Source organism: Eupeodes corollae, chromosome 1 (assembly GCF_945859685.1).
Source record: "Eupeodes corollae chromosome 1, idEupCoro1.1, whole genome shotgun sequence".
NCBI classification, from domain to species: Eukaryota; Metazoa; Arthropoda; class Insecta; order Diptera; family Syrphidae; genus Eupeodes; species Eupeodes corollae.
Window position 1 is genome coordinate 243,042,869 of NC_079147.1, and position 20,845 is coordinate 243,063,713.

Sequence of the window (20,845 nt, forward strand, 5' to 3'; positions counted from 1 at the left end):
AAGACAACAAAATATGAAAAACAAAAAATGGTAGATAGTTAGATTTGCTGCTGTGGTTGTTCTAGTTTTTAGTAGTTTATAGGTAGAATAGATAGTTAAAGTTAGCTTTAAGTTGTATATTAAGAACCTTATTTTAAGTAGTTTTAAGTAAAAATAAAAAAGGATTTTGATATTAGTTTTTTTTCTCAAATTTTCTAATAAATACAATTTAAATTGAAGTAAAATAGATCTTAGGACCGAAAGGCATTAGTAATAAGTGTCCGGATGGGACCATTAAGTTAGTTGTAAGTTATGGATAGTTAGGCTAGTTTTATGAATTTTTGTCTAGCTTTAAGATAGGTTTAAGCATGAATTAATAAAAATGAATTGAAAAAAAACTCCGGTTAACATCGATCACCGAAATCAATCGGCAGTGAAGGTGGTTAGTAGACAGATAGGAGGCCGTCTCGAAACCTAATGCGTGCTGTTGTCATCTGTTACATAGTCAAGTCGGTCAAGGTCTTGTGTTCTCTACTCTGTACAATTATGTGCTGAGTAGTGTGAAATGTAATCTAATGTATTTTAAAGACTTGGTTCACTTTTTTGCAAAATTGTTTTGACGTTTGACTTAACAAAAAAAAACGATAAATACACAAAATAGAGAAAATCCCTGTTTTTTGTGTCTCATCTTCTACTATTTTTGGAAGTTGAGGAAACCTTAAGTTGATAAACTCGAGAGTTGCAAACTGAAAGTTGAGAAATAAAACTTTGACTGAACAAAAAGAAATTCTAAAGTTGATTAGGAAATTTAACTTTGGGTCAACAAAATCACCAAATTCCTTGGGTTCCTTTGGCCCATTAAAAAAAAATAAAACTATAAATACCAAATTGTATATCGTCTTGAAGATTCTTTTCTAGCAAAACCATTCCATTGAGTCATTTTGCGGCTATAATTTAATTTCTTAACTACATTTTGGATCTGCGCAAAAAAACTTAAGTGTTGTACAAAAGTCGTCTTCGAATAAAATGTAACAACATTCATGTTTTTTTCTCAAGATTTACTTATTTCCTAATAAGTTAATTATATGACAAGCTATTTAAGCACCGGCTCATATTTCATTGCATAAATAAAAGCTCCATTTGTTCCCTTCTTTTTAAAATCAAACATTAAAGCCATTTCGATTCTTTAATAATATTTATTTCATTTTTATTTCATTGAAAATAATCTTCAACATTATTTATCTTACCATATTTTCTTCAACAAACAAAAATAACAATTCGGGTAGGTATACATACATTCAAGAAAAAGAATTTAAAAATAATTTTAAATATATAGAAAAAAAATAAAACTATTAAAATTTACAAATATTTTACATTATTTAACATGGTTTATACAAAACAAAAAATTATTAAACTTAATGAAGCATATTTTTATCATAGAGAAAGAATTAGGAGTTACCACTATCAATTTATTATACCTCTCAAAAAATACTTTTTTTTTAATTTTAAGTTTAAAATCTTTAAATATTAATTTTTCTACATTGTTTATAATTAATGTGTGATTTTCCTTGTATATAATATATATATATATATATAATTTGTTTTTATATAATAATATTTTTTTAAAATAATTTTTGGTCTTTTTTATGATGTTTACAAATTTAAATTTCGTTTGTGCAAAAATTTTACAACTTAACATTTACAAAAAAATTAAAAAAATAACATTTACTATTTAATAAACTCATTTAAGTTTTAAGGAAACCGTTTCGATTGGAAATTAAATCTAAGCGGTTTTGATTATTTATTTATAAAATAATAATATCTTAAGGTACTGGTTTGAAATTAAGAATAATTACAAATAATTATCTACACATACGTATGCCTTTTTGTTATAATGTGTGTTGTTATTATGTTTTTTAATTTTTTTAATTAATTATGATTTTGTTTGTTTTTAATTTCATTAAACTTAATTCTCTAGAACTACTTAACGTTTTGACAGGTGGCAGTTCGTGTGGCAGTGTGGTGGAAGTGATATAATAATTCTTGATGAACCGTCAAAGAGATATGTTAGTTCCTAAAATGGAACCTTGTGGGACTCCAAATTGAAAAGAAATTATGTTGAATCAAAAGAAAACATAACTCACTGCCACTATAATTGTCACCTGTTGGGGTTTTTGTGCTTAATTATTTTTATTTTTCTTAATTTAATGGCATTACAATAGTAACGATACTGTTCACCGACACATTTTCTTAACTTATCTAATTTAATCGATCAACGCTGCATTATTCATTGCAGTTTTATACTTTTTCTTACTTAATGATTTTTTTTACATTTTCTTTATATTCCATTTTGAAGCGCATTTTTTAGTATAATTTCTATTTATTTTGTTTACTTTAGGGGTAATTTTGATAAATTTATTTCTATTGTTGTAATTAAGATTTATGTTCTTGACTGTTTTCAAAAAATTTGTTTTGCTCTGTGATAAGTCAAAAAATTTGTGTTGCTAATAAAACGTGTCAAAACTTTCGCTCAGTTTTCAAACTATTTCAAAGAAATACAAAAATATGTTTTAAAAAACAAAGAATATACATTGCGTTGATATGAGCGCTTTTTAACATGATATGATGCTAACAATTTTTGTTTGTTTTTTTTTTTTTAAATCTTATCTAAGAAATTGACTAAAGTTTCGAAATTGCTTTACCGAGTGTTTTCGGGGGATTGTGATTTTGTTTTCTTCATTTTTAAGGGGTGCGTTTTTGAGTGGCTGGAGGTATCTTTATATGATTTAACTCGTGCAATGTCAACATTGCTAGAATTTTATTTACCATCATAATATATAGCTTATGATAGAATCTATCTTCTTTGATGATATGTGAGGGCAATCACTAGTGCTATTGAAAGCCCAAGCAGTGATTGTGATTGATGTCGATGTCCGGTTCCAGAATCTCCGTCTCTACATGAACCCGGATGCCGTGTGTATTCTTCACAATAGAGCTGAAGGAAGAGATAATTGGAAAATTAGTGTACATTTTTGATAATAGCATGAACAAAAAAATAAAATTTGATTATAGAGTTTAATTGTATTTTAATAAAAGAGAATTATTGCGATATGGTAATTTTGTATCGTTTTTGTATAAATTGGAAAGAAATTACATAATTGAGCCTGAAAAAATTATTAAAATTTTTTTTTTTTAAATGGTTTTCTAATCAGGGCTTTTGAATTTTGACAGCATATACCGGCCATATTGTTGAAATGACAGCTGTCTAATTAAGTGTCATTTACTCAGTTTGTTTGTGTTTTGTCAATGTGTTATGACAAATATTGTTTGGTCATATCCTCGCACTGAAATCGTTGTTACGGGCGATGTCAATGTACAAAACTCTTTATGGCTTAAACATTCAATAAAGACAACACCCGATGGTGTGTGTGCTGAAATCTTCGCTGACGTCGAAGGTCAAGTAGAAAACACTCTTGACTTGTTTCTTACCTCTGACCCTGATAAGTACACTATTAGTGTTCTATCTAATCTAGGCACATCTGACCATTGTGTTAAATCAGCAAATTTTAAAACTGTCCTGTTACAAAAAGAGCTCCTAAAAGAACCGTTTATCAATACGAGAAAGCCAACTGGGACGGTCTCAATATTAACTTCAGGTTCTTTAACTGGTCACTATGCTATGAATGATAACTTTTATCCCGAACTGGGTTAAAAGCATCAGACCTAAGGAAAACACATGGTTTGCTGCTAGCTGTAAAGAGGTTGTAAGGGCCAACTTTCCGTTGCTATAAAGCCAACCATTCAGAGGAAAGCCGGAAAAAGTTCAAACAAGCCAGGAATGCCCATATACGACGGACATAATTTTTACATGAACAAAAATTACGGCAAAAAATAAAAATCATAAGGAATTCTTCATCTTCCTCGGTTCCGACGCTCGTTGTCAATGACATATCGCTTGTTAGCTCTTAAGAGAAAGCTAATCTCTTTGCTAGGCAGTTCGCCGCCAATTCTGCGCTGGCAGTGAGTGTTATGACTCCGCCTGTACTTGAGCGAGTAAGTTATTCTTTGGGACGAGTCCTTAGAAATCTTAACACACACAAATCTGCTGGTCCCGATGGTATCCCAGCTATTGTTCTGAAGAGGTGTTCTTCATCGCTGCGTAAGCTTTTTCATCTCTCCTACTCCTCTGGTCTCGTTTCGAGAGGATTTAAAACCGCATTTGTACAGCCCATCCCCAAAATAGGCGAATCTTCTTTACCCTCTAATAACCGACCGATTGCACTAACGTCCATCCAATACAAGAAGTATTGGATGGATTCAAGTCTCAAAAATAAAAAATTAATGCTGTCGTGTCACAGGGCTCTGCTCTATCTCCAACGCTCTTTCTCATTTTTAATATTTATCTCCTGTCTGCAACTTCTAATCCAATACATTGTTTCGCTGATGATAATACTCTTAGGGCGATTTTGTTCACTAGAAGTTGAACATAACTTGGGGATTTTTATTGTCAACTTGAGAATTCGGTTTTGTTCACTCAAAGTTGACGTTTATAACTTTCGGTTTTAAACTCGAGAGTTTACAAACTTTTGATTTTCATAACTTCCCGAAAAAGTAGAAGTTAAGAAGAAAACTTTTGTTTTATATATTAAAAAAAATAACAAAAATGTATCGAAGAAATTATTTTTGGGAAAATTCGGCATATTCATCTTCAAGCAGCGAAGATGAAGAAAGTCTGCAAATTGAGAGACGGGAATATAAAATGTTCAAACGCATTCAATTAAACAAGTGGGATGACCTAGACTTTTTGCATCGTTTCCGTCTCTCAAAACGCACGACAATGATGGTGCTAGAAGAAATAAAGGATTCCTTGCCGTGTGATGAAAGGAGGTAAAATTTTCTCGTTTGGAAGTGAAATATTTTGCATTTTTCTAAAAAGATCACGCGAATTACGACCTATCACGCAATTGCTAATTGCATTAAGGTATTATGCGCTTGGATCTTTTCAACTAGCAGTCGCGGATTTTTCAGGGGTTTGTATTACAAGTGTACACGTTGTGTTGAAACGTGTGTCCAGAGCTCTTGCCGAACTTTTCCCACGGTATATTCAAATGCCCCAAACGCAAAACGAGCGCTTGAAAGCAGCTAAAGAATTTTTTGCAGTGGCAAAGTTCCCTCGGATTATTGGTGCAATAGATTGCACCCATATTCGAATTCAATCGCCAGGTGGAACAGATGCAGAAAACTTCAGAAATCGAAAAGGGTGGTTCTCGTTGAACGTCCAGACGGTGTCTGCAGCTAATTTAAAAATTAACGATATCGTGGCTCGGTGGCAGGTACAGCTTATGCTCTTTAAAAATGAAAAATTTCGTAAAGATATTCATCATTATTCTCTTTTGAAAGGGGTCTGCTCATGATCAGCGAATTTTCAACATGTCGAGTCTAAAGAAACGGTTTGAAGACGGAGAGTTCGAGCATTTTATCCTTGTTGGAGATTCGGGCTATACAAATACCACCTTTCTTGCAACACCATTTCTCAATGTCACAAACGCAGTAGAAAACTTGTATAACGAATCACAAATTCGAACTCGCAATTGTGTGGAACGTTCATATGGCGTTTGGAAAAGGCGGTTTCCAGTTTTAGCAACTGGATTGAGGTGTAGGCTTGACACTGTTCAATCAGTAATAGTGGCTTGTGCCACTTGCTAATATGCTGGCCGCTGCAGATGTTCCTTCAGATACGCTTTTGGGATCAGCTTCCGCAACTACTCATAACGTTCGCGCTCGATTTTTGCGTTCATATTTTCAGCCAATGTTAGATATGTAGCTAAATATGATATTTTAAAACTTAATCTTCACATGAAAACTCAATAAATAACACTGGTCGCTTCAACAAACTTCATTTAATTTTTTATTTTTATTTTCTATCACTGTTTTGTATAAAAGAGCATTTTTAACTAACCAATCCTCCTCTTTGGGAGTATAAAGCACTTTAGACATTCTTTTTGTCGTTTCCTTGATATTCATGTTTATTATTTTTTTTTTTTTATTAATTTTAAAATCAAAACATCAACAGCTCGGTTGCTTTTCAAATTAAAAACTGACATAATTTGTATTGACTGTCACAAATATCCCAAGGATATTTTCAAAACTGAAAGTTGGCCAACTTTTGTTTTTCAAACTCGAGAGTTATGAAAAAAATAGTGAACAAAATAGATACTTAACTTTTGTTTTAACTCTCGACTTAAAGTCAACTCTCAAGTTTGTCAACTTGAGAGTTTGCTTCAATTGAAGCAGTAGTGAACAAAATCGCCCTTAGCTTTTCTTATTCGTTTTCAGGCTCACATCCCTTTTCTTTGGATGTGAAACTGCAACGACAAAATATGATTAGCTTATTAAATTCCGACCTCAATGGGAAATAAGAAACAACGTGGAATTTAATGCTTCGATAATCCAATGCTGCCTTGTATCGTTAAAGCAAGATATACCCCCCTTGTCATTATCCATTGATGGCACTTGCATCGATGAGACTGAACATCTTGATATTTTCGGTATACTAACTTACTTACTTAAGGTGGCACTACGGTTCTGTGTGAACTATAGCCTCACCCAACAAACTTCTCCCTCTAGCTCGGTCCCTAGCTAGATTTCTCCAGTTTCGCACTCCAAGTTGGGTGAGGTCACTTCCACTTGTGCGCGCCACCTGATCAGCGGTTTTCCTCTACTGCGCTGACCTGTGGGTCATCTTAGTCGTTGGACTTTTACCCTTCTGGCTAAGTCTACGTCGCTGTACATCCCGTACAGCACGTCGTTCCATTTTCTACTCCACTCCCCTTCGATGCATACGGGACCGTAGAACAGACGAAGAACTTTTCTCTAGAAACGACCCAAGGTGTTTTCATCCGCTTTTGTCATAGTCCATGCTTCTGCACCGTATAGCACGACTTGGATGATAAGAGTCTTATATACCAATACTTTGGTCTCTCGAGAGAGGACTTTGCCACTTAATTGCTTTCTTATTCCAAAGAAACAGCGGTTAGCAAGAGTAATTCTGCGTTTGATCTCAACGCTGGTGTTGTTTTCTGAGTTTACAGCGGAGCCTAGGTAGACGAAGTCCTTGACTACCTCAAAGTTACGTCTGTCGATGGTGACGTTTTGACCAAGACGTCGGTGTTATATGTCCTTTCTTGACGACATCATGTACTTTGTTTTGCCCTCATTATCATTTAAACCCATTTTTCGGTATATGGTGTCATAAACTACCTCTTGTGGAACGATCACATACAAGATTACGCCAAAAATGCCGCAAGGTGTTTGGGTTTCCTTAGGCGATGCAAGAAATATTTCACCCCTTCTGATCTGGCTGTTATCTACAAGACTTACATACGTCCAAAGCTTGAGTATAACTCCCATCTCTCGGCTGGTGCTCCTGCAACTTACTGAAGCCTCTTGGATAGTATTAACGTACACCATTTAAATTGATAAATGATAATATCATCGGTTCATTTGCTTTACTTGAATATCGTCGTAAGGTTTCTTGTCTGAACAGTTTTTATCGTTATATTAACGGTTTATGCTCTAGTGAAATAGCCAGCTGCATTCCTCCCCTTAAACAGTTAAACCGTACTTCTAGGAGAGCTCATAAATATACCCTTGAGTCCAACTTCAGTCATACTTTCAAATACAGATATTCGTTCTTTACCCGGACTACGCGAATGTTGAATGCCTTCCCACGTACTGCTTTTCCTAGTCATTGCAATATTCAATTTCAAACTATCTCTCCTCTTCTAATGCTCACACTGGGTATGCATAATAAGGGTAGTAATATCCCTTTGAGTGTGTGCTTATCCATTCATTAAGGGGTTGTTATTATTGACCTATTAAGAGAATGCATTTGATTTCCTAGTTCAGTAATCATTTTCAGTGATGTGGTCCACTTTAATTTAGTGTTTTTTCTCAGACGTACATTTTGCAATCTGTTTTTGATAGCAGTCACTTGATTTGTGCTCAGTAAGTTTGGTTTGCCATTTTATAATGAACAATCTTACTCCGTGCAAATTTATTACCAACATAATGGTTTCATGGATTGGTTTCGCAGCACTATTACTCTAGCGGATTATGAGCAACCTCAGAGACGCCTTCCTTTACGCACCCAAGACGCTATTGTTACTGTAGAGCAGAGTAGCGAAGAAGCCTGGAATGAGTCTATTGCACGCAAAAATTAGAGCTGTGTCTATCCACTTCATGGAAGATGTTGTGGAAGGATCTTGGTTTGTGGGCTTACAAAATCTCATTCGTTCAAGAATAAAATCTCGTTCAAATATGTCGAACGAGATTGCCACTAATCCCGATGATCACAACAAAATTTTGTTCAGCTATGAAGCTTATTTTTGTTTAATTGGGTAAATTTATAAGCAAATTCGTCGTATTTGGAGCGATCGAAATCATGGCACTGTTGAGACGCTTCGAAGGGCCATTACATCCTCAAAAAGTTACTAATTGGTGTGCACTATAAGCAGATGGAAATATTGTCCCATATTTCTTCAAAAATGAAGCCGCCGTTCATAGTTTTACAGTCAATAGAGAAAGCTAGATAAAACTATGATAAATAACTTTTTCTTGCCTGAATTGGAGGATTTCGATGTGGTTGACCTTTGGTTCCAGCAACAAAGCCGTCAAAGCCTTACCGCAAACTTAAGAATTACTTTATTAAAGGTAGCTTTTGGTGAGCGGCTTATCTCGTGTAGTGGGCTCCAAGATCGTGGGATTTAACATCACAAGATTATTTTTTGTGGAGTTGTGTGAAGTCGCTTGTCTATGCAGATAAGCTCGATACGATCAAAGCCTTGGAAAAAATGTTTGGCACGTTACTGCTGATTTACTTCCACAAATGCTGCAAAAAGTGGAAGAAAAGTCTGCCTATCGACTGAAATTTATTCGATCTAGCTACAACGGCCACTTACTCGTTTTAAAAATAATAAAGGCTAGCCTAACCGACTGCTACCGAGAACAAAGGCAGCGTCTATTTGGGTGTGGATTTGTTGTTGGAACTAGACTCAAGCAAAAAGTCTTCAGTTCTAACAGTGTGAGCGAGTGCATCACGACAATCCCCATCAAGACTAAATCCGCCAACATAAGTCCAATATGCGCGCATGCCCCAACTGAGGAGAAAGATGAAGACACCAAAGACATATTTTTTGAGCTCTTGGACAAGACTTATGAGCAGTGCCCTGGCTATGACAATAAAAATATCTTATCGTAATGAGTACGCAGTTCACCTATCTTAATATATACAAGGGGACATGGAAGTCTCCAGTTCAATCAACTGTCAACCGGATTGACCACATTGCGATCGACGCACGACACTTCTCCAGTATAAAGGATATCCGAACTTTCCGAGGGGCCAACATTGATTCGGATTACTACCCCGTTGTAGCAAAGGTACGGCTACGGATATCCCGGTCCAAGCCAAAACAAGGAAGAACTGTGAGAAATTTCGATAAAAGATGGCTACAGTCGCAAAAACTGCCATGTCCTTATCTGATCAAGTCTCAAGTAACCTCTTAAGGAGCGAGCCTTACGAGCAGAAGAGGAGAGAGGAACACCGGCTTATTAGATGGAAAAAAAGAGAGCATGAGAAGCGCGCGATCGAGAAGATAGAAGGATGTCACAACAGGAATGAGGTTTTTAAATTTTACCAAAAGGTAAAAAAAACCTCCCAAACCAGCCACGAACCGAAGTCTGTAAAGACGATCAGGGGAACATCATAGTTGAACCGCAGTCTATGTTGAGAATATGGAAAGACCACTTCTCTAAATTATATATGTCAACGTCTGAAGCCGTTCGTCAACAACAAACAATCAGTGTGGCTTCAGACCAGGAAAGTCCACTATCGACGAAATATTAACACTACGAAAGATCTTGGAAAAACCCAGGAGCTTCAAATCGATACCCACTTCATCGATTTTAAATCCGCGTATGATAGCATCCATAGGGCTCTACAGAGCAATGTATAGCTTTGGCATCCCTGTCAAACTTATACGTTTGTGCAGAATGACTATGGAGTATGCACGCTGCTCTATCAAAGTCGGAAAAGATCTCACCGATGCATTTGATGTCAAAAAAGGTTTTTTCATGCAACTTCAATATCGTTCTGGAAATAATTGTGAAAAAACTCAATCGTCAACAGTAGAGGCTCAATCTTCCAAAGGTCCATCCAATTATTTGGATACGCAGATGATATTGAGATAATTGTAAGATTAAAGAGTGATGTCAGTACAGCGTTTTCGGATATTGCGACGGAAGCGAAGGTTTTGAGTTTAGTGGTCAATGAGGGCAAGGCCAAGTATATGCTGTCATCAAAAAGGGACATATAAAAACAATGGCTTGGACAAAACGTCACTCTGGACAGCTTTAACTTTGAGGTAGTTAAGAATTTTATCTACCTAGGCACCGCTTTTAACACAGACAATGACATCAGCGCTGAAATCAAACGATAAATAACTCTTGCAAATCGCTGCTTCTTTGAACTTAGAAGGCAATTGCGAAGTAAAGCCCCCTCTCGACCATCTATAAAAAACTCATCATCCCGGTTCTCATTTATGGCGCTGAGGCTTAGACCCTGTCAAAAAATAGATGGAGAATGGAGGAGAAGATATAACGACGAACTGTACGGGCTGTACAGCGACATTGACTTAGTTAGCAGAATTAAAGTTCAAAGGCTTAGATGGATAGGTCATGTAGAGCGAATTGACAGCATTGGTCCAGCAAGGAAGGTCTTCGAATCCAATCCCGAGGGACGGCGCAGAGGAAGAAGACTGCGACTCAGGTGGGTGAATACCTCAACCAACCGAGCTGGCTGGAGACGCATGTTGGTTGAGGCCCAGGTCCGCCCCAGACTGTAGCGCCACCTTAAGTAAGTAAATAATGGCTAGCCTTTATATTTTTAATTATGGTTTTTCTTGAAGACCACCCTTTACATGATTTAATGATTTAGTTAAAATAACTATAGAATCGGGAACAATACTAATTCACATGGTAAGTTAGTGCGAGAGAAATGTATATTGTCAATGGTGAAGGCTATATCGTAATAACCAAGTTCTCTTAGCTTGAATTGGATGATATTGTTATCAACGACATTTCAAAAAACTTTGCCCTTATTACGGAAATAACCTTACTTTTCCTGCAATGCCACTTGTTAAGACCTTTCATGTTCAAAAGTCAAGTCAAAAAGTTACCGTTACCTTGTGGCCTTTTTTAATTTTATTTTGTAAGTGGCTTCCATTTATTATTCCAAAACTAATAATATTCAGAATGATACCAAAACAAAGAGTTGTTGATTTATGTCTCAAAATTTTACAAAGATGCGTGGGATGGTGCCACCCAATAATCACAAAAAAAAAATTTAAAAGACCCTTTACTAAATATTTCTGGAATATCTTTAACCTTTGATAGGATTTTTACTTATTTAAAAACTAACCCCAAGCTAATTTCTTCTCCTTCTTAGGAATGTTTACCTATACAATGTTTTCGACATTGTTTTAAAAATACTTTTGAAAACCTTATGTTTTCTTGTGTAGGTTTCTTAAAAATGTAAAATTAATATTTGATTTAAACAATTATAATTTTATCTCTAGTCATAAGCTTCAAGAAAAAATGAAGGTAGCACATATTTTAAATTTTGTAAAAGTTTTCTCGAAAGAAAAGATCTAATGATAAAAGCTCAGGGTTTTTGACAAACAAACTGTCACTGATGTTTCTTTTCAAAACCAAATATTTTTGGATTCAAGAAAAACCATCAAAACATCCTTAAAAAAGTTTTTGGGTCTGAAGAAATATTTTTAAACAAACTTATTTACTTGTCTTGAAAATACTAAAAATGTTTTAATAAAAGGACCACCCTATATTATTGTATTGTAAAAAAACATACATACATAAAGAAAACGAGACTAATAATAATTTTCAAAAGAAATTCTTTTGATTAAGAAACAACTTACCTTTGTCAAACTATTCGCATACTTGTCCACAAGTTCCCTAGTGAATTTTGCCGCTTCGTTACCACAAACTTGTCTTGCTGCATCCTCCGAGCAATCGACAAGTTCATTTATAGAACTGCAAAGAAGGATATTATTTATTATATCGTAATATATTATGTAGGAGTGTTTATTTATAGGTATGTCAAGATATAACACTGTAAGTTTGGTGTATCAAAAACGAAAATCTAATGTCCCAAAGCACAAATTATTATTATATCGAAAGACTATAAAGTTGTTGTCTTTTGACCAAGTTGCTTAACCATAAGACCCAGAGATCCAGGCCAAAACCAAGACCAAGACCAAAACTAAGTCCAATCAAGCAATGTATAAACTTACCAGCATATCGTTTTGATATTTTCATTGAGTGTAATATTCTCATGGTTTTCTTGATTCTTATTCGGCTTCATAAAGACCATTGTCTCTTTGTATTTTGAAGAGCACACCTCAAACTCCTTTTTGGCTGCTTCTGAGCAAGGTGCATGTTTAAGATACTCTGGAAAAGATGAACAAGAAATAAAATAATAAATTCGTTCATTTCAAAATAATTCAGATGCAGGAGATAAAGAAGAGTCGAAACGAGTCGAGTTGAGTTGAGTCGAGGTGAGGACAGGCGATACAAAATAGTTGCATATTAAATCGTCTTTATCGTCCTCGTCACACTCTCCAACTCCGCCCCTTCCCTCCATCACACAACATCATAAAATTTATTTTGGAAAATGTTGAAAATGCTTACCGTCCTGGAATTCGCCTTTATTGCATAAATCCCGAATGAATTGATTAGTGCCATGGTATAATTTATTAAATTGATTCCTCTGCTGCAGATCCATGCACCTTCTTGTGTAGCTCTGTATGCAACGGACTCCCTTACGCAGTTCCCTATACAAAAGACAGAGAGAGAGAGGAAGAAAGAGAAACAGTGGTTAATGAAGGACTTTTACTCAGGATGATGGTTATAAATGTGGGGTGTGGTTATTGGGGTTGTTCTGGCTTCGGGGGTAGTTTAAAAATATTTTCCCATTCCATTCCGCATTCATCTTGATGTTGAAGTGACAGATCGACAGGAATTTACCACCCTAATTACATTATTTGCCCTATAACGATGCATGACACTGCAATTCATCATGCATGCAGTCGTTTTGCTCATTCGTCCTCGTCCTCGTTCTTCTCTTATATTGCATATAATATACATATGTATCTGTATCTACGTATAGTGAAGTGTAGTTGGTAGTTGAAGATGTCCTATGTCAAGTGCGAAAGCATTTCTTTAGCGTGTGTGCATTTCAGTTTCGTTTCTCTGACACCATATCAGTTTTCGAAATTTGCATTTGCAATACACCAATTAAGCACACAACTTTGTCGAATGTAATTGCTTTTTTACAGATGACGAAAGCAATGGAGTTAAGTTTGAAAATGGAGCGGGGAAATTGGGCATAATAAAGAAATAAACCAAGCAATTCCCTTAATCCTGGAATTAAACAACTAAAAGTTTGTTATTTGATGTTTTCTATGTTTTTTAGCCGCCGATAGCTGGTTCAAATCCGGCTCGAAGGACCAAATATATTTAAATATATTAATTTTTGTGAAACTTTGAATTAAATAATCTAAATTCAAATGAATGATTGCAAAAGTCACGAATTGTTGACAGAAAAGGTATTTTAATTATGTTAATTGATTATAATCAACCAATTGTGTGTCAATTGTTTTTAGAGTTGAATGTCCACCCTCAGAGCTCTCCGTGAATAATAATGAGATCCTTAAAATTGGTTATCACTTTTTAAACATCTCTCTGCCGCATCCAGCCAATTGTTCTGTTGTCTTCAATTCTTGGGTTAACTGAATCTTATATGGATGCAGATAAAGCTCTTTTTTTAACATACTGACATACGAAGTTGCTTTGAACAACTACTGTGAACAGACTTATGCGGACCCACTTGAACACTGTCTTGCACTATGGCTTCATTAAAGCGACAATTTTTCTACACTGGCAGTGAAGTAGTCCCAATATTTGAATATGCGTTAAGAGGAAAACATTGTCAATAGAAGTGGAATTCACCTGATGTACTACATTGTCGATTCCTTAGACTACCTTATCATTTCTGAACATTTTTCTGGCATTTTTTTTTAATCAAAATCAAAATTAACAGTGGCCTCCGAACAATTTTTTTTCAACATTTGTTTACGAAATTCAAATATAGAAAATTTACAATCACACAACTGCATATGGCTTGGACAACTCAAAAGACTTTACCATCGTTATCTCAATAGAGTGAATACTGAATATTGTGAACTCCAGTCAAAAATTCAGGGCATAAGTAAAAGCATTAAGGAAAATGTAAACCTCGATCTTAATAATTGCTTTAAATCCAGTGTGAGTAAAATTACGCCTTCACCTTATGCTTTTAAAGAAATTGATAGGGTCACGGGTCTCAAATTGTTCGGGATAGATATATTGCTTATCAGAATCTTTTATACAACGGAGAAGAACTTGACGACACGCAGTCCAAGTGAAATGCATTTAAGGAATTTTACTCAAAAAATTATTCCGAAATAGCAACAGATGACCATAATTTTGAAAATAAAGTCATCTCCACCGTAAATTTGTTTAAAGAAACCTATTCTGAAACTTTAATAACATTTTTATCAAATAACATCGCCTGTTCTCCAGGAACATTACCGTTCACCTCAATATCAAAAAGTCATCAGGCATTGATAACATTTCAAATTTTATTTTTAAAAAATGCCCGTTCTCTCCGAACACTGTGTTATCAATTATTTTTAACCAGTGCATTAATAATGGTTACTTTCTGACATCGTGGAAACAGGTAAAGATCTAACCAATATCGAAGAAAAAGGCAAGTCGAGAGGTTGACAGCTTTCGACCGATCTCGCTGCTCTGAAGCATCGGTAAGCTTTTTGAACGAGTTCTGGCTAAACTATTAAACACGTTCTTTGAAGATGATCATTATTCATCATTCCAAGAAACCAATTTGGTTTTAAAAAAGGCAACTCCACTCCACTTGCTTCTTTTCCAAGATAAAGTAGTTCACAGTCTTAGGAATAAAACGTGTACAGTGTGCTTGGATATTGACCTTGAAAAAGCGTTTGATTCGCTTTGGCACTTCGGTCTTATTTTTAAACTCATCCAACTGAATTTTCCGAATTGGCTCATTAAGTTGATATAAAACTTTTTTACTTACAGAACTTCTGTAATATATATAGTTTCTGAACACACCCCTGTTTCCCCGTTAATACAGGTGTGGCTCAAATGTCTATTTTAGGCCCACTTTTGTTTAATATCTTTTTGCATGATTTCCCTCTTTTACATCCCACATCGGATGAACCGGGTTCTATTCACTATGCTGATGACTCAATTGTATTCGCAAGTGATGTTGGACCAATCTTAGCTCTTAACAAAATAAAACAAATACTACCACTTGTGGAAAATTATTTTAAAAAAAGGAGACTAAAAATTAACCCTAGAAAATGTGGATTGACTTGCTTTAGAAATGCGAGCGGAAAAGGACATTGCCTTGCAGTTAAAGAGGGTAAATCCCTTAACCTAACAATACAGAATTTTGAAATACCGTCACGTTCAGAAAGAAAGTATCTTGGCGTCAATTTTCAAAACCGATTCCTCTTCAATAAACATGGTAGGATGGTTATAAAAAAAAACAAAAATGGCAGTTAGTTCATTGAAAATACTATTTAACTTGAAATTCCTGCAAAAGAACACCAAAATTCGAATGTATAAGACATTAATTAGACCCATTCAGTTGGTTTACCATATCAACATCAGTTGCCAAACAATTCGAGAAATTTTAACGACAGATCCTGCGACGATGCTGCGGACTTTTTAGAAAACCAAATAAAAAATGGTATTCCAACAAACAATTCGAGAAATTTTAACGACAGATCCTGCGACGATGCTGCGGACTTTTTAGAAAACCAAATAAAAAATGGTATTCCAACAAAACAATCTACGATTCAACATAAGTAACACCCATCATGCAGTACCAATCAGACCTATTTTTGAAAAAGATAGAGCGCACAATCTCTCATTGAAACCCACTAACAGGATCCTTAATATTATGTTTATGTTATGTTTATGTTTATTCATTCATTATTCTCTTTTACATAATAAACTAACGTATATACATAGTTACAAAATCTTACTTTTTACAATTGAGAATAGCTAGTGACATTTTGTATTTTGCTTATAAAAGCTATAAATAGTGTTAGATGTCACTTTAAAAAAGACAAAATTAATCAAAGTGGGGTGACAGTGATTATTGTTTTTTTTTTATTTTTTTTCTTTTTTACAAAATTAACAATAAAATTTACAAATATAATTAAAATTTGAAAGATTTTAAACTAATATTTATGCAACATAGGAGAACAAATCTTCTATCTCATCGTGATCAAAATCAAGAAGCCATGATTTAACATTTTTTAAAAATTTACTTTGGGTTCTTATAACTCTTATATCATGAGGAAGATTATTAAAAAGTTTACACGACACAAATGGGTAGGAGTTCCTATAATGAGTAGTGCGGAAAGCTGGAATTAAGACAACATGACGGCTAATGCTACGTAAGTTACGTAAATCAAATATAGGACTTTGCATATAGCCATCTCTCATATAAAATATTTTAGAGACCCTAAAATAAAATAAAAAATAAACAATGACATAGAGTGAGCAAGGCGATGAGCGTTACTAATTTTTCTTATGACGCACTTTTGTAAGATGACGATTGGCCTTAGATTGGACATGTAGGCACCTCCCCAAACACTAATCCCATATTGCAGTTTGAATGGAAGATTCCATGGTAAACAGTAATGAGTGTTCTATTAGAACAACACTTTCTTAACCGATATAAACACCTAATAGAAGAGCGCAAGTACTGTTTCAAACTAGAAATGTGTTGCATCCAACTCATGTTTTGATCGATCGTAGTACCAAGATATTTAAAGTTCCCGACCACTTCAATTTGAAAACAGTTCGAACTGCAGGCCTCATTTTCATTAAAGGTTGATTCAGAATCGAATATCACTGACAGTGTTAATGACAACTTTTACCTTTCACCGTTCAATTGTTTCAATGAGGGGTCAATCGCTCTTTTAAGACTAGATACAAATTCGGGACGAATTCCGTTCTATGAAAAGGCATCTCCTTTGAATAATAGAGGTTGATTTAAAAAAGTTACATGAACAATATTGTTATTAACATAACATAATAATAACATAACAATATTCTACCAATAAGAATAGTCTTATTCTTAATCGGAAGTGGGTCAAGGCTCAGTCAACTGCTGAACTCGGGGTACTCAGAAGATTATTCTGGGGTTTTTGTTTGCCTGAGTCTTAATCTGATACGGTTTAGTTTTATTTAGTTGTAAGCGTAGTTTTAATCCTAGTCTGTAAGTTATTATCAGCCAGTAAAGAGCAAAGCAGCTATAGTTGTCGGGAACAAGCCACTAAAATTAGAGCAATATATTTCTAGATCAAGAAACCGTTATGCAAAACTTAAACAATTTTGATCTAGCTCAGACATATCTTAAGTCGAGTAAAACTGAATATTATTGTAAATGAAAACTGACTGAATATGTCTCAATGTTTCGCCGACGACACAGTACCCTTTTCATACTCGTTTATAGATTCACATCCTTGTCCTTCGGATATGGAACTTCAACGGCAGCGTATGATAAGCTCATTAAATTCTGATCTTGACAGTATTGTACAATGGGGAATTAAAAACCGTGTAAAATTTAATGCTTCGAAAACTCAATGCTGTCTCCTGCCGTTAAAGCGTAACACACCCCCGATGCCACTATCTATGAGCGACACTTGCATCCAAGAAACTAATTAACTGTCAGTACTTGGTATGTGTATCACAGATCACCTTTTATGGAACGATCATATATTTGATATTGCCAAAAATGCTGCCAGGTGCTTAGGATTTCTCCGACGGTGCAAGAAATTTTTCACCCCTTCTGATCTGGCTGTAATTTACAAAGCCTTCATCCGTCCAAAGCTTGAATATAATTCGCATATGTGGGCAGGTACCCCTAAAACAAGTTTAAATCTCTTGGATAGAATACAAAAAAGGGCTTTAAAAATGATAGGCAGGCGATAGAACTATAACCGAAAATTTTACATCGCTAAAACACCGTTGCAATGTTTCATGCCTTTCGTTGTTTTATCGATATTTTGACAAACAATGTTCTGTTGAACTAGCCAGTTGCATTCCACCCCTTAAACAATTCAGCCGTAATACTCACACTTCTAGGAATGCTTATCAGTTTACCCTTGAGCTCAATTTCGGGCGTACTGTCAACTTTAGAGATTCTTTCTTAAATCGCACATCGAGAATGTAGAATGCTTTAGCCAACTCTGTTTTTCCCTTCCATTTTGATGTTCAGAACTTTAAGACCGATGTGCATCGGTATCTCCTTTGAAATCCTTCCCTATTTTCCTAATGCTCGCACTGTGTTTAAATAAAACATATGAAGGGTACTAATAACCCCTTGAGTGCCTGTAAATTATAAAAAAAAAAATCACCATGTTTATTATTTTGAAAAAAATTTAATTACATTCCTATATTTTGTCCAAATTAATGCATTTGCTACATATTTATGTATTTTTATTTATTTTGTAAATACCAACGATGGCCGTGTAGCGCCAATGCATCGGATTAATGAATATGATATGTTTAATCAACAATCTATTTTAAAGTGTCTATCAAGAAGTATTATCTTGGAATCTTTGTATATATGATTTTAAAATATTATTTTTTAAGAATAAGGTTGTTTCACACATATTTTACTTGCCTTTGTGTATATAAAAGAATAAATACTTAGTACAAGCTAATGAAACGGGCCAGAAAGAGTATATGTATTTTCTATTAGTATCACTTGTTCAACGTATACCTATATAGATATTGTACAACCTCTACAACTACTGCTTTCGTGTGACTTCATAAACTAAGATCCAAAATGCAAATGATTAGATTGTAGTAAGTAACTTCTACCAGCAATAACATTCCTTCATTAGCATCATAAACATGTCTTTATCTATCTATCTGCATAAATCTGAGCACGTCAATGAACTATTCTTTATCCGTTTAAGACACCTACCTACATAACTACACAACCAATAGGCGATCGCTTTACAATTTAAACATACATTTTCTGCCTCTTTCTTATCTTCAGATAATTTATTTTCCATCCTGGTTCTTCTAACATAAAATTAAAATAAAGCTATCCAAAGAAAAAAGCTTTGAATGAACTACTTGAATACACAAACAAATGTTTTCGTTAAGTATGCCTACAAGTATTTTACATTTCCGGGATGAGTTGTCCTAGGATGAGTTGTGTCTTGGGATGAAACTAGCTTACCGACAAAAAATGGTGTGTATTCGATAAGTTCATCCAAATACACAAACCATTTCCCTCAACATAATATTTTCCCAGTATTTTATATTTGTATTATAATAAAAAGTTAAGTATTTTCAACAAATTATAAATTAATATTGAATAAAATGAATTTCGCATATTCTACGGAAAATTCTCTTTGTTTTCACACCTTATTTGTTGAAATTAGGTTTGTATTAGAGCCGAAAAAGGAAGACATGCTAACGAAATAATATATATGATGATGATTTGTCCAGACTAAATTTCTATTCAATCACTAACCAACTGCATAACAAAAAAATATATTTTTTAGTAATAATTTTAATAAAACAGGTCTAACGAATTTAAAAAAAAAATTCAAAATAGAAGTTTTTTTTGACAAATCAAATGACATTTATGGCTTTGAAGACAAACTTATTTTAAGTATATATTTTTAAATCTTATATAGGTACTTTTTTAAACAGACTCTTTGCATAAAGGAGCAAGTTCGTGGGATCCAGTCGTGAATTGTATTTAATTTGATTAACTAATTAGAATTTATATGTGCTGGCCCCGAAAAAGTCTTGAAACACCTTATATTTATCGATAATTTTTTTATCCAGCGATATTAATGTCATTGAAATTTACTGTTTTCTATATTTTTTTTAATTTGACAAGATCATACAAAAAATATTACCGAAGAATCTTTTTGGAAAACTAGTTAATTTTTATTTGTACTTTTTTTGGCGTTCAATGTTTTCTATGTTTTCTTATACTTTTTCATTAAAAGTCCTTAAAAGGACCTTCAAAGTGATACCGTCAAACTTTTAATTCTGTTATGCAATTTTTTCTATGTTTTTTTCAATATTCAATTTTCTCCTTTTAAAACTGCTTTTATAGTGTTTTGAATTATCAACTATCAACCACCTACTGGCTTCTTATCCACTTTCCAAAAAGATGAACATTTCATCCATAATTTTATATATCTACTTTTTTATATGCATGCAATTTGCAGGAAACAATGGCGTTAGTATAGTTTTCAAATCCATTTTCCTCCCCACGAAAGTAATTTTCTATGAATCCATTACTTGTCATCTTAACAATTCTTCCAATGTATATAATATGTAGATTGTAGGTACTAAGTAATATTTCAAAGAATACGAATTTTTCGCAAAAAGGATACTGGATGATGTCACACACAATGATTGGCACAAATATATTCCTGAACAGACAAATACTATATATTCTTGATGTATGATGGGGATTGGAAAGGGTATAAACATCAACGTCACATAGTGCGTCGTCGTCGTTCCTGTTTTCGTCGCCTCTTTTTCATGCATGAAATGTATATATACTCGTACAAATATATGTCATTTGGTTACTCGGACGACCACTATTTCCTTATCTTCTAATGATTCAATTCAACAACCTGTCGGCGTTTTTAGT

At 34.3% G+C, this 20,845-nt stretch overlaps 1 protein-coding gene across 2 annotated transcripts in view; it reads right to left on the reverse strand.

Moving 5' to 3' along the window:
* Positions 1 to 1,899: 1,899 nt before the first annotated feature.
* Positions 1,900 to 20,845, reverse strand: part of LOC129954236 (uncharacterized) — a 124,398-nt gene continuing 105,452 nt past the window's right edge. For both annotated transcript variants that reach the window (XM_056068012.1, XM_056068011.1), the window contains exons 4-7: positions 12,745 to 12,887; positions 12,348 to 12,504; positions 11,973 to 12,087; positions 1,900 to 2,974 (exon numbers count right to left, since the gene is read on the reverse strand). In XM_056068012.1, the coding sequence (XP_055923987.1) occupies positions 2,834 to 2,974; positions 11,973 to 12,087; positions 12,348 to 12,504; positions 12,745 to 12,887 (556 nt within the window). In that variant the 3' untranslated portion in view covers positions 1,900 to 2,833. The remainder of the gene's footprint in view (positions 2,975 to 11,972; positions 12,088 to 12,347; positions 12,505 to 12,744; positions 12,888 to 20,845) is intronic.